The sequence below is a fragment of the Apus apus genome, chromosome 13 (genome assembly GCF_020740795.1).
Source record: "Apus apus isolate bApuApu2 chromosome 13, bApuApu2.pri.cur, whole genome shotgun sequence".
Lineage (NCBI taxonomy): Eukaryota > Metazoa > Chordata > Aves > Apodiformes > Apodidae > Apus > Apus apus.
This window is the reverse complement of record NC_067294.1, coordinates 749,324-764,259: the sequence shown is the minus strand read 5'-3', so window position 1 is coordinate 764,259 and position 14,936 is coordinate 749,324. Positions and strand designations below refer to the sequence as shown.

General features: G+C 50.6%; 1 protein-coding gene across 1 annotated transcript in view; it reads left to right on the top strand.

The window, feature by feature from the left end:
- Positions 1–4,357: 4,357 nt before the first annotated feature.
- The window catches only part of KCTD16 (potassium channel tetramerization domain containing 16), a 53,664-nt gene continuing 43,085 nt past the window's right edge, over positions 4,358–14,936 (top strand). Inside the window, exons 1-2 of the mRNA XM_051631522.1 lie at positions 4,358–4,678; positions 4,951–6,092. Of these exons, the coding sequence (XP_051487482.1) occupies positions 5,261–6,092 (832 nt within the window). The 5' untranslated portion in view covers positions 4,358–4,678; positions 4,951–5,260. The remainder of the gene's footprint in view (positions 4,679–4,950; positions 6,093–14,936) is intronic.

Genomic DNA, 14,936 nt, shown 5'->3' with positions numbered 1-14,936 from the left:
CCTGCCAGAAGCAGCACGCTCTTTGGTTGCACTCCCAATGTGACAGGATGGCAAAAACCCTGTCAGATTCACGTGTCTCCTGGCTGAGTTGTCTGCCTTGCACTGTGCCCGTGCTCCTGTGCTGAGCAGCTGTGGAAGCTGTTCCTCCCCTTTGTCTTTTTCTGATGAAAGTACCTCGTGTGCTGGAGTTAGGAATAAAAGAGCAAGGGCTGATCTGTATAAGGCCTCACTATGAACTTGTTAATAAACCCAACTTCATGGCACTTGGGGTCTTTTGCTAACGGGTCCTTTTCTTAGGGAGATTCTGCCGTTCAGTGTTTCTTTATGCTTTTTCTTCAAAGTGAAAGATTTGTTAGGGCTTATTCACACCTACTACTGGATTTCAGGGGATGAGATTTTCACTGTGTCATTCACACTGCTGGATCAGGGGAAAATGTGTGATTTTAGCTCAGCATCATAATTTTCCTTGCCTGGCTCTCTTCTTGGGAACACAGTTTCTAGAGCAACTGGAGGGATAGAAAGACTCCCCCAGCCTAGGAGGGATGCATCCCTTTTAGAGCAGTGTTTGATCCTCACTGGAGCACGGTCCCTTCACCGTGCTCCATCAGTAAGCCAGAAAAGGGCCCAACACATCTGCTGGGGCCAGACACCTCTTTCTTTTGCTGTGCCACCCCTCCCAGAAGCTGCTCTGCTCCCTGGCCCGATGGAGCTTTGCCCTGGGGAAATGCTGCCTTGGCTCTGAGGTGTGAGGCTGCCGAGGAGCACTGAGTGTTACAGGAGCTGTGGCTGGAGGATCCTTAGGTGGTACCTTGAAGTAATTTCTGGATCAAAGCATCAGCCTAGAACTACTGGTACTGTTTTCCTTTCTTCCTTTTAAACTATTGTTTGTAAAAACCACCTGGGGTGATGAAAGTTCCCATGTAGCTTTTTAGCTGAAATCTGCCCAAAATCCAACGTAGAGATTTCTTTTCCTTCCCAGAATTGCTTCTTCTATTTCAGACAGAGATTATTGCCACTTCTCTGTGTGCCTTGAAGCTCTGCATGGTGTTGCTAAATACTGATAAACAGTTCCTACATCTCTCATGATGTGTGGGTGACTTGACTGGTATTTATAGCTCGTGTGTTCCCCCCGGGAGCTGCGTGGTGACACGGACACGCATCCCTGCTACTACAGACCTGGCTCCACACTGCCCTTCCTTCCTTCCTAGCTCTCCTGCTGCTTCTTTTGAGACACCTTTTTTTAGCATCTGTGGAATCTGATGAAGTCAGTGGTCCCATGATTTCCTGAGAGCCTGGGTGCTAATTTAGAGCTTTGCCGTAAGCAATGACCTCAAACCTGTGAATGATGTCACCTCACCAGTATACCAGGGTTAGGCTTAGCTCTGCTGGGACTTCTGGGACACACACTTTAAGCTCAGGCTAAATTTCCCCCCAGCTCTATGGAAGGTTACGTAGGCAGCTGTTAAAAGTGGAACATGCCTCACTCTCCTCCCTTTGATAGATGCTGCTTTTCTTTTCCATCCGAGAGCTGTAGCTGCTCTTCAAATGAGCTGTGTTGAGTTTGCAGCTGAACAGGTAAGAACCTGAGCATGGTCTTGACACACATTTGACATTTAGGTCACCCGTGTATTTGGCCCAGATTTCCCAGTTTCGCTCTTCTCAGGCTGCGTTTTGATGGATTTGACCAATGGCTTGTCCTTACCTGGGAAGCACTAGGTGGTGCTTTTACTACTGAAGTATTTAATCAGAGGAAATTATATTATGTTACAGGAAAATTACTGGAACATCCTGTAAAGAAATAAAAGCTAGAGTTGAATATTTTTCTTTTGTTATTTGAAAAGTGCAGGTGCATTTCTAAAGGTGTTGTGATTAAAATTCTAAGGTTTTTGTTCTTTTCAAAGGGCAATTCTGAATATAATTTTTCAAAAAGACTTAGAGCTTGAATACCTCTTTATTCACTAATCACATGGCATCTGTGTCAGGGTGTTTCACACAAGCTTGTCAGGAATCACAATGTTTTATAAGACTCCCTTGTCACTGCTCCATTCTGTAAGCACCTGCACATCAGCCTTAGCCCCCAGAGCTTCTGCCCAGGTTTCCTTTACCAGGTTTTATACATAATATATATAAATATATGTGAATATATATATATATGTATATATCCCTTTTAAATTATCACCTTTTACCAGGAGACCCAGGTGACTTGGTAGTTTGGATCTTCAAGATCCTGTGTGATCACAAATGGCTTCAGTGCTTGCTCGAACAAGATTAGTTTTCACTGTGCAGAGTGGATTGATTCTTCAAGCCCTGCCAATGTGGCATCCCTGGCTTCATGAAATTGAGTTAAATCTTACAATGGAATATTAGCTAGCATTAATAACAAAAGTATTTGAACAAGCTGATGCAATACTTGGTGCTTTGAACAGGGGCAGCACTAATGAGCTCAAAGCCCAAGGGCAGCCACCATTTCCTCTGGCTGGGCACACAGGCATCCCTGTGCCAGACCTGCCACCAGAACATGTGGGTAAAGGTGCTCACATCTCACCTGGACATCCTCCTCGTGAGGGTCATGGAGCATGGCAAGAGCACTTCTGCAGCTTGTCTAGTGGGACTGCACAATACCTGGTCTTTTCCCTCTCAGAGCTGTGGTGAACAGCCTCTGTAGGAATGCTCTGCAGGTTTGAACATTAGAAACCAGATCCAGAAATATCAGAGCCTTGGTTCAGAGGCCTAGTCATCGCTTCAGAATTTATTAGTTGATTAAGGTAAAAATCGAGGGTTTGATAAACTGCTCCATTCTCAGGTTTGAATCTGAAGTCTGTAAGTGCACAAATGGAGGATTTTTCTTCCTCGCCTTGAAAACTGTACTTTTTACACTAGCCTGTTCTGTTAACTTATCTACCTCCCTACCTATTGCCATGTTTTCAGAAGAATCTCCCTCAAGTACCTGCAGCTTCAGTGTGGTCAGCAAAAAAGTCTGCACGTGGTGACTTCCTCACAGAAAGACTCTTCATTCTAAAGCGTCCCCCCTCTGCCCCCCCCGGGTTTTGGTTCATGCTTGAGTAAAAGGCTTCATTGTACCGTTCTCTTATTGTTCTGTGTAACCTATTTTCGCCCGACCTGGCGCGTGCTGGACACGGAGCCGGAGCTCCCTGCTAGCGCTGCGTGCCCGGCTGCGAAGCCGCAACGGGGGCGTGATCTGGTGCCGCTTCGGTGGGTTGTTTAAACAGCTTCGTGGCTTCATTTCCGCGGCCGTCTTGTGCGGGGCTTCTGTAACCGGAGGCTGCTCCACGTCCCGCTGAGCACAGCGTGCGGGGCTGGGGGCTGTGGCGGCCCGGAGCCCCCCGCCAGCAGGGCAGCACCCGCCCCGCACCTCCCGCCGTCCCGGGGCTGCTCGGCTCCGCTTCCCGCAGCGCGGGGCGGGGACGGCCCTGCGGCACCGCGGGCGCGGACGCGAGGTGGCGGCACCGGCCGCGGCAGCGGGAAGGGAGCGGGGCCGCGGCCGCCGCTCCGCACCCCCCCCCGTTCAAGACCCGACGAATGAAGCAGGGGCGGGCTCCTCCCGCCGCGCCGAGCCTCCTGCGGGGTCCCGCCTCGTCCCTCCCGCGCCCCGCGCGGGTGGCGGGTCACCTCGCTGCCGGCTCCTGCCTGTCCGGGCTGGCTGCTGGGGAGATGAGGAGTGCCAGCAGCGTGACAAAATCACGGTCCTGCCTGGAATCCACGGGCGTGCGCGCCGGGAGCCCCCACCCGCCGGGCGCTCCCGCCCTGCCCGCCCGCGTCGCCGGGTGAACGCACCGCCGTGTCTGCGCGGAGCCGGGCAGGGCGCGGGCTCTGCCGGCCGGAGGGGACGGACAGGAGAGGAGCGGGGCGGGGAGGAACTTCCCCGAACTCGAGCGGAGCGGGGCTGCGGCCCCCCCGGCCCCGGCGCTGCCCGCGGTGCTGCCGCTGTCCCGGTGCTGACACCGGCCCCGGCGCGGTCCCGGCGCGGGGCGCGGGCGCCCATCCCGACCCGACTCCTTTAAGATGATGCAATCGGCATCGCCCTCCGCGCTCCCGTGCCCGCGCCGCTGAGCAGAGCCGCGCAGCGCTGCGCGGGAGCGGCCCCACGGCCCGGCGCAGCGGGGCGGAGCGGAGCGGGGCGGCCCCGGCGAGCCCCGGCCCCGCCGCCGGCCCCGGAGGGGAGATGATGGGCTCTCGGCCGGCCGCGCTGCCCGGCTGGCTGCGGCCGCGGGAGCCGCCGGAGCCCGCCCGCCCGTAGCGCGGTGCGGGGTTTCTGCAAGTCATCTGAGGCAGCCGGAACGCGCCCCGCGCTCCTGCCCCGCGCTCCTGCCCCGCGCTCCTGCCCCGCGCTCCTGCCCCGCGCTCCTGCCCCGCGCTGCCGGAGCCCCAGCGGATTCCTTCGGGGTTTTTTGTTGTGGTGGTTTTTTTGTGTTTCCCTCCCCCCCATCGTGCTGTATGTGTTGGGTTTTCTCATCACCTGCCACGCGTAACTTTCCTGTGACTCGGTTTAACTCCTGAGATCTCCATGGATGTTGCTCAGAGCACTTTTCTCGCCTTCGCTGTCCCTCGCTGGGATCGGACTTCACACTAACCGGACTCGGGGTGCCTGTCTGTGTGCTCTGAGTGTCTTGAAATTTTGCTTTCCCTTTACAAGAGCTACGCATTCACTGTAGCCAAGGTAAGACCTGCTGTTCCTGTTCCCTCATGTGCATGTCTAAATTAGATGTTTCTTTAAAGATGAAGTTTGTGTTTTCTTTTAAACGGTGCAGTCATATCTAGTCCTTCCATTGATCAATACTTGTGAAAAAGAAGCTTAGAACTGACAAAAAATTAGACCTATTTAGCAGGAGACCTAGCCTGGCTTTCTAAACTGATCTGCTTTTCTCGGTTGCAGCTTCTGTGGTGTTTAAAAGAGTAATTTGTGTCTTATTTTGTTTTGCCTTCTGACAGACCTGTGAATGACCATAGGCTTGGCTTGACCTTGATTTTGATGGCTTTGTTGGAAGATCTGGTGATGTGATTGCATTTCTTGAAGTGATTGTTCTCCAGCCCCTCTGGCTTAGGGTTTAAGCCACTTCTGCCACACTGTCACTCACGGACAATTCAGATATTTTTTTTAAAAAACAAACCTTTTGGCTATTTTACTTTTCTCCTTTTGCCTTTCCCTCCATTTCTCCTTAACATTGGGAGCCTTATTCTGTACTTTGATGTGACTGATTGTCCTGCTGCTTCGTGCTGCTGATTTCTGTTTTAAAGTACAATGGCTCTAAGTGGCAACTGCAGGACTTACCTTCCTGCTCGAGAGCAGGGGACTGGGCTGCTCTCCTTCCCAGAGGTGGTGGAGCTGAACGTGGGTGGCCAGGTTTACTTCACTCGCCACTCCACCTTGGTTGGCACCCCTCACTCCCTGCTCTGGAAAATGTTCACCCCAAAGAGGGACACAGCCAACGATCTGGCCAAGGACTCCAAGGGAAGGTTCTTCATTGACAGAGACGGTTTCCTTTTCCGCTACATTCTGGACTATCTCAGGGACAAGCAGGTGGTTCTACCCGACCACTTCCCAGAGAAGGGGAGGCTCAAGAGGGAGGCTGAGTACTTCCAGCTCCCAGACTTGGTCAAACTCCTGACTCCTGAGGACAACAAGCAAAGCCCCGACGATTATTGCCACAGTGACTATGAGGAGGTGTCCCAGGGCAGTGACACAAGAATATGCCCGCCCTCGTCGCTCCTGCCGCCTGACCGCAAGTGGGGATTCATCACCATCGGGTACCGGGGGTCCTGCACCATTGGCAGGGAGAGCCAAGCAGATGCCAAGTTCAGGAGGGTCCCGAGGATTTTGGTTTGTGGAAGGATTGCTCTGGTCAAAGAGGTCTTTGGAGAAAGTCTGAATGAAAGCAGAGACCCAGACAGGGCTCCAGAGAGGTACACCTCCAGGTTCTATCTCAAGTTCAAGCACCTGGAGAGGGCTTTTGACATGTTGTCTGAGTGTGGATTCCACATGGTGGCCTGTAACTCCTCGGTGACAGCTTCCTTTGTCAACCAGTACACAGATGACAAGGTCTGGTCCAGCTACACTGAATATGTCTTCTACCGTAAGTACGAGACATTTCCCAGGGAAATGCAACTGCCTGTTTTAAGCTTCTCTCTTCTACTGACAGTTCTCCAAGCACGGAGGGCAAATTTCCTTGTGTCTGCCGAGGACCGAGGCTTTACTGAGATCTGATACGCTTCAGTTTCAGCTCTGGACGCGCGAGCAGGGCTGAGCTGCGCTGGGCAGGGGGCAGCAGAGGCTGCCCGGAGCGCCCGTGGCTGTGCGGGGTCCCCGCGCCCGCCCCGCGCCCGCCCCGCTGCCCCCAGAGCGCGCGGGGCGCGGGATCGGGCTCGCAAACGCTGCAGGTGCGGTGACACAGGATCCTCACGCGGGATGCACTTTGCAGAGGTAATAGCTGCTTGATAATAGTCGAGCACAGTCAGCCAAGCCATCTGTCAACAAACCTGACACACACACACGCACAGAGAGGGAAGGGAAAACAAAATCCCGCCCCCCTGGCCGCTTTGCAGCAGGGGCCTCCTCGGGGCAGCTGCTGCGCTCTGAAATGAGGGCTCGGAGCAGGGGGAGGCAAGTTGCTGTGCCTTGTTATGCAACACGGCTATGGAAAACAAACTATCCTCATGATGGGAAGGAGCTGCCCTGCTTACTGCAATCACAGCAGATCACCTCCTGTTGTGGTAATTTCAGCTGATAGCTCTAGCAGGCTCATTAGCTTTTTAAGTTGATATTCAGGTAGAGACACTGTTACCAACAGTAACACGAGGGTGATGTTGACTCTGTAATTCTGCAACAGCAAATCGTTCCACAACTACTGTGCTTATACATTTGAGAGGTTCATGAGGCTGGTTTTCCTCCATTTTCGTTTCAAGAGGGTGAAGGAGGGAACATTTCCCTGGTCCATTTGTAGAGATGGGCTTTAGCCAGATGCTGCTTTGGCCAAGGGGTGTGGAGAAGGACAGTGCTCTGCCCTGGGTGCTGTGCTGACAGCTGGCAGGCTGGGGAGCATGGGGAGCTGACAAAAGTTTTAGGTGGAAGATGGATCAGGAAGGGAATAGTTGGTGTGTAATGCTGCGTTCAGCACCATCCACTCTTGTGTCTGGGCTCAACAGGCAGCTCTAATCTGCTTATGTAAGGATGCTTAAGTTAGCATCCTGAGGAGCCATCTGTATTCTTGACATGCATAGATTTACTTAAAATTAGTTTTCTCACTGGATTTCTTAGCAAAATGGTTCTAAGGTCATGGATCTGCTTATATTCCATGGTTACATTTCATATGGTTGATTTGTTGTTATTAGGCTCCTTGTGGTTGAAATCATAGTGTCCTGTACAAGTTACAGGAGGAGAATTAATGTAGTTAAAGGAATGGATTTAAAGAAATTTTATTTGCATTCTTATTTAAGACCAGGAAAAAAAGTGAGCTCTTTCTAGGCACGATGGTTTGCTAGTTGAAGAGAGGACAAAGGTGGGTTTTGCACAAATTAACAACCACAGACTCCTGATTTTGATATTATTGGAATTTTTACCTTCAAGGATTGCTCCTTGCTTCCATATCACTGTAGCCTGGCAGTAATAAGATACCGAGCTGAGAGGTGCCTTACAGATTTTTGGAGAGTGAAAGTCTGTAGTGGGTGTCACAGAATCACTTCTCACCAATGCAGGGAAGGCCCAATCCAATTAAAGTTCCTGGAAAGACTCTTATACAGCTCAACAGGTTTTGCATTTGGCTCATATCAGTTTTGTGGATTTTGACACGGATACAGCCTGAAGATGGATTTTTCAAAGGGCCCTTCCCTAAGGAAAAGCTAAAGCAGGGATCATGATGCCAAATCATTCTCTTTAATCTCGGTCCCTGGTGCTGTGTGCTTGCTGGGACAGAGCTGCTGGTGGGATGCTGAGTTTCTCTGGCCACGTGCTTGGGGTCTGGCTGCCATCAGCTCACCTGAGAGCAGGCATCACCTCTACAGGACTCACCTGGAGCCAAAGACACCCCTTTCCGAAGCTCGTGAGGAGATTCCCTTAGAAACTTAGAGGACTGATAAAATTGACATCTGGCTTTCCAGTGGAACATTGCAACTTCTCTGCGGCTGCCTGGCTGTAATTAGAAGCCACCAACTGTGCCTGTGTAAGCATTAACTCACCGAGCTGTTGTGATCAGGTTAATGGTCCCAAACATGGGAGGTGTCTAACACAAACGGTTAGGCAGGCACAGAAGTGGTCTGGTAGCTCCTGCTGCTGAACAGCTGAGGGACCCTTCAGGGTGGGGAAAGGGCAATTGTTTCCAAAGGAGGAAGAGTAGAGGGAGGGACAGGTTTTTGATACAGCAGATACTGTCTGTCCTCCAAATACTACTCAGAAGGTAAACCTGTGGTTGGCATGAAGATATAGAACATTCTTCATGTGCAAATCCTTTTGAAAGTAGCTCAGATGGACAGCGGGGTGTGGAAGCTGTGCAGCTACTCACATGGGCACAGCGTGTGCTGTTACCAGCACTGCATGATTAATATTGCATGAGGTTTTCTCCCCTTGTCCAAATGTAGGTGCTATTAAGGCTAATGGGAGATCCAGGTTCTCTGTGGAGGAGGTGTTCCCGAAAGGCAGGGCAGGCAGAGCCTGGAGCAGCAGGGCTGCAGCTGTTCTGCTGAGTGGGTGGCAGGATGGGCTGCAGAGCACTCAGGATGACAGTGCAATCCTGGGAGAGCAGCTGGGCTCCACGACAGCCTCGAGCAGGGTTTGGAGACGGGCTGGGCAGACCCATGAGAGCCCGAAGGGAGCAGCTCCTGCCCCTGGGTGGGCAGGACTCACAGCCCAGCTCCGGCTCACACCTGGAGCATGAGTTAAGGGTGTCAGGTCCTGCTCATGCATTTTCTTTCTCTTATATCAAGGGTGTTTACAGAAGTTTTATACTGGTTAAGGTTGGATTTCTGACTCGATTTTGTGGAGTTTTCCCCCCTCCTTCTTTTGTTTTGATGATCAGGAAGTAAAACCTCATCTTCGAACTCTCTCACTTTTGGAAAGGGTGATAGCCTGTGTTTGGATCTTCATTTTTAAATGTTTTCAGCCTTTACAATGGGATGAATAAAAAATGTGCACTTGAACATCTGTTGGTTGCTGTGGCAGGGGCGGGGGTGTTGCAGCATATGGGCTGGCTCAGCCCCTTGCAGCCTGGCCCCGCTCCTGGCTTCACAGCTCAGTCCTCACCTCCCCTCTTAGCCTACCAACCAGCCCTTTCTGCCTGCTCTGAGCTGGCAGCATTGCCAGGACTGTGCTGTGCTGTGCTGACAGTCCCGCAGGTGGACACTGTGGTTGCTGGAAGAACAAAAGAACAGGTTGGAAGCAGAGAAGGCTGGAGCCTCAGGCAGCAGGTCAGCACCACGGCAGGTCGTGTGCCTGTGTCTGCTGAGCAGTGAGGAGCAGAGGGACATGGCAGTGGGATGGGGTGGGGAGAAGCTCCTTGGCAGACCCTGTCTGCATATCAGTATTGCCCAAACCCCCTGATACCACATCCCTTGTCTCTGCTTGTCAGGGGCCAAGACTGCACTAGGCTCTCAGAGCAGCTCTCAGTGCAGAGGACCTTGACCCCAATTTATCACCCTTGCTTTTCCCCCCGTGGCTCCCACAGAGCTGTGGTTAGTGCTGACAAGGAGCACAGTTGGCACCACAAAGAGCTGGTTGTCCTCTGCTCACCTGGAGCAACAAAAGCGGGGGAGAGGAGAGCTGCGAGGCAAAAAGGAACAAATATAGAAGTACAGATGGAGGAAAAGGAGAGAAATATCACACATGATCTGGAGAGAAAGAGCTAGGGGAAAGATGAGGGTACTGAGAACTGCATGGTGACACAGTGAGGGAGAATTTGTTAGATTCATCAAGCCTTGAATTTGACCCCAATATTGTCCCACAATGAGCAGGCAGAGAGGGGTGGGCAAACGGTCCTTCAGGTTTACTAGCAGAAAAGAGTATGGGGCTCTAGACAGACAACTGTCCTTGCCCTTCCTAAGGCTCTGTTTCAAAGCACAAGAAAATCAGGACAATGCTCTGATTTGCTCAAGCCTTGCCTTGTGCTGGCCCCTTCCTCTGTGCACACATGGGGCAGCTCAAGCACCTGCAGGTGCTCCAAGGAAACTGTGAGATATTCCTGGCACTGTACCTCTGAAAGTCAAACTTTAATTAACAAGGCTCTTCCTCCTGAACGTGTGCTGGCTGCTCTCACTCTGGGGACAGTTGTGAATTGTGGCCTCCTCACCTTTTCTTTGGAGAAGATGCTTGCTGGGTGTGCTTTTCCCTTGCTGGTGGGAGGCTGGTGTGCAGAGAAGTTTGTGAAGAAGGTTTCAGATTATCCTGGGTGAAACAGATGATTCCCCTGGGGTGGGCTGTGCAGGAGGGGAGAGAAATCCCAGTGAAACCCTCTGTGAATGTGCTCCAAAGGCCATTCATTGGACACGTGTCTCTGGGATGATCCTAGTGTCCTTTATACAAGCTGATCCACTTGGGATTAATGCAGCCAGCTGCGACCTGTCACTTGGTATGTGTGAGCAGAGCTAAAAGATCCCATCATGGTGCACCTGTCACTGACTCAGAAATTAATCCTGTGGTAAAAATTTGATTCACACAACTGAACAGGCTTGCACAGTGACACCCACAGCTCTACTGGCAGGTGGGTTAGATGGGGAAGAGGAATATCACCTCTTTTCCCCTCTCTTTAAAATGACACTCTCCTGTGCTCTAGTAGTTGGTTCTATCTGGTTTAAAATCCCTGAAGATCAAAATGACCCAAAAGATAACATAATGAAGTCTAATCCAATGAATATTGCAAGCTTCCTTTCCTGTTGACAGGAGATGCTTCTGTGTCCAGGTAATTTTTGTCACCATCAGTGAATCTGGTCCGTCTTGCCAAGCAAAATGCTCAGTTAGGAGGACAATGGTCTGCGTGTAGAGGGACTGTGATCAGCCAAGCCTGCTTCATGGCAGCATCCATGGTGTATTCATGGCAGAAGGACCTTGCTTCTGGCTTTTTTTGGTCAGACTTGAGTGATGGTTCATTTTTTTCCTTGTTTGGCACGGCAGACTGAAAAGCCTGTAGAGTTTGTTGGTTTGGTAGGAGTTATTCCATAGAGGAAAAACACTATTATTTATTGGAAACCAATAGTGTCAAATTTGATTGTTAGATCAGTATGAAAGTCTCCAGCTTAATGGATAAGTAAAAATTGGTAGAAAAAGTTGGTTGGATATAGGACTCTGAGTTCATTCCAACAATGTATGGACAGTGATGATCAGGAACGGGCAAGGGTGGCTTTTGGGCACTGACCTCTACCTGGTACTCACAGCATGGCTGGTTCTTTCATAGCCCTTTGGATATGATCTTCATTAGTTTGAATGTTTCAGATTGATGTTCAGCATGAGTGCACAGATCATTACCTTGCTGCTCCAAAATACCACTTGGTGATGAAAATCCTCCTCCTGTCACAGCCCCCACAGAGCAGCTGGACAGAACCCTGCAAAGAAGAGACCTCCCCGGTGCCCCAGGTCTGTGGAGGCCTCTGGGATGGGAGGAGGTTTCTGCCAGAGAGGTTGTGGGGTGGGTTTTGCCTTCTCTCTCTTTCCCAGCTGGCGGGAGGGCTGTGTTTGCTTTGGGCAGTGCAGGTACTGGGCCAATGAAGATAGTGGTGCAGGGGCTGTGGAGCAGGGCCTGGCCAGGGACACAGGTGGCTCCGTGTCCTCACAGCTCCCAGCCACCAGTGCTGCTGCTGTGGGATCAACAGGCATGGGCTGGAGGCAGAGCCTCACCTGAGCAGTGCGTTGGTGCTGCTACTCTGTGATCCAGAAAGAGACTGTAGTGACTCAGGGATTAACCAAGGAAGGCATTTAGGGGAAAAAAAAAAAATCAATGTTTTAAACTGCAGCCTGCAGCTGGATGTTTTCCAGGAAGAACGAGCATGAGGTCCCACAGCACCACTTCAGTAGACTGATCAGAGGAGGGTTTTGCTGTAATAAAAGTAGATGTGTGCCAGTGGGACACTCACCACTGGTGTCCTGGAGGTGGGGGAGCAGGGAATGCTCCGTCTGCTGCCCTGGGATGGCAGAGTCCCAGGTAGAAGAGGCCCAGGGTCCTGGGCTGCCCTGCAGGGTGGCATGGAATGGATCCCACCAGCCCCTTTCCTGCAGCTTTATCCAGCCTGGGGCAGTCTGGCCTGAGTCAACATCTGCTGAAACCTAGTTGAGGTTCTTCTGAAAACAAAATCAGAAAGAGCAAAGGAGAGTAAATAAGAAAGCACAGCACAGCTATTTGCCATCCAGTAAATACCAGCAACATATTGTACACGCAGACAAACACTTTCTTGCAGCAGGTTGAGGTTTTTTCCTCCAGCCATCCTGGATTTGTTTAGATTTGTAACCACAACATTTTCTCAGTTTCTTCGCCTTTTTTTCAGCTTTTCAAGTTCAAGGCTAACATATAGTAAATATGGAGAGAAGAAGCAAAATCTAAATTACATCTTTGCAAGGAGCAGGAATAACTGTTTTTGAAGCTCGCTCAAAACCATTTTTTTTTGGTCAGGGAAGAAAACAGCCTGAAGTGATTGAGACTTGGCAGAATTGCTTAAATTGTCACTAAGGTGCAGTGCTGGATGTGCTGGCCAGTCCAAAGAGCCCTGCTCCAGGGATTTCCCTCTGCTCCTCTCAGAAGCTGTGCTCAAGCTCACGCTGGAACACAATCAAACATTGCTGCATTCTTAGGGCTCCTCATGTTGACCCAAGTGCTTCAGGAGTGGAGCTCAGCTTCAAGCCTGATGCAAGGGAGTGTGTTATTGGGATGGTTTGGGAAGTGCTGCACACCTGCAGTGCCTCAAGTCCACTGAGGTTCGGGTCTGATGGCCAACATGCACTGGGAAAGCTCAGTCAGAAGGTGACATCTCCCTCCACTGTGCAGGGTAGGAGGCTGCTGGGCTTTCTGTGCTGGTGGTCCTTGCTGAGGCCCTGCAGGGAGCTCTGGACTTCTCTTTTGGAATGCAGGTCCCTTGGTTTTATCTCTGCTAGGAGGATCTGGGGAGATAAAATGGAGAATGAGCAGCAGTTTACTGGGCACCAGAGTGCCATGGAGGCTGGTTGCCTTTTTTTTTTTCCCACCCCCAAATTATCTTGTTAAATTAGTGTTTTAATAATGTTTTAAGGGAAGCATGAAGTCTAGAATTGTGAGGATACTTTCTACATGTCAAGAGCTGGGTAGGAGCTTTGCTGCAATACCCATAAATAGAAACTGCTTGATTAGGGTGTGATTCTCTGGACCCTCAGCCATGTGAAATGCCTCTCCCCCCGTGAGCCCTGTGCTGGTGGGAGCCTCTGCTGCTGGTGCAACTGGCTGGGCTGAGGAGGCTGGTTCATAAATCACCAGTGGGAACAATTTTCCAGTGCTGTGTCTGAATCTACTAACAAAGTGATTAGTGATTTATAGGAGTTCATTGATTACCTGCTCAGGCAGCTAAAAAAATTCCTCTACTGAAAATATAGTGAGGAGAGCCCTGGCTGGCCATCCATCCCAAACCTGGAAAACAAACTCCTCCAAGTCTGTATGTGAAAATCTCTACAGCTGTGCTCCAGGCACAGGGCTCTGGAGCCTGTTGGGAAAAGATACAACAGTCCCAAACCTTCAATTTCAAACAGGAAAACAAAGCCAAGTTTTGGTGTGCTCTTCTAGAAGGACAGAATTGTGTTTGGGGGAACAGCAGCCTGGGGAACAGCCCCATCCTCTCTGCAGGCTTGGGCTGGGCGTGGGAATGGAGACCCAGTGCTGCTTTTTGGGCATTAGTCTCTGGCAGGGCCTGAAAGCCAAATTTAAACAAAAAAGTATTTCTCTGCATTTTTTGGAGGAGACTCATTTCAAGACTTCAGATTGAATTTCCATCAAACTGAATCAGAGTGTATTTTTACACCAGAATTAAATCAGGCTGAAATATAACCCAGTGGAACATGCTGATTTTGACTGAATTTTGCACTTTAAATATTCTCAAAGCCAAAAACTCAGAGCAAAGCTTGAGTGAGCAAAAAGCATGCCATCAGAGAGCTCGAAAACATGTTTATTTGGGCTCCTACAAAGGGAATTTTACTGATTTTTTTCTCAGCTCAGGATTTTCACTGGTACTGTGGGCAAGCCCAACATTTTGTTCCACAAAGGACCAGAGGGATGGCAGAGGCTGATCCTGGCAGTGGGAAGTGAAGACGACTTGTTGCAAATTTACTGTTTGCGTGCTCATAGGAAATTGTGATTAGTCATCATCAGGGAAACTGAATATATCAGCTGTATCACTAATGGATGCTTCCATGTGGAGCTGGAACAGGTTTCCCTGGCAGCCTCGGGGTGGTGGGCAGCAGGGCAGGAGGCTGGGGCAATGGAGAAGCTTCACTGCAGATCTAACCCCCCAGGCTGATAACATGCAAAAATCAGCAAGGAGGAGCTTAGTGAGTTGCTGGTTATTTTACAAGTACTTTGGCTTCGGTTTCCTTTGGTTTGCACTCTTGGTTTTCAGGTGGTCATCAGAGCCAGCTCAGGAGGCTGGTCCTCCAGGGCATCTGGTGCTGTTCCTTTGGTTTGATGTTGCAGCATCATTGTGGGGGGGAAAGGAATTAGCACTGCTTCTTGGGGAGTGAGGGGGGGAATCCTGCTTCTGAATTCATGGCCCAAGAGTGGTTAGCAGTAATATTTATTTTATGCATAAATAATACTATTTATTATGTTATTATCTTTATTGTTGATATTGGTAGCTGTATGTTGTATTTATAGGCAGAAGAGTAAATGCAAAGAGCTGAGGTCAATGACAAAAGCCCTGCTGAGCCCAGCAGAGCTGCAACAGCTGTCCCGTGGGCAGACCTGCCCAAGCCCAATCCTGCAGCACAT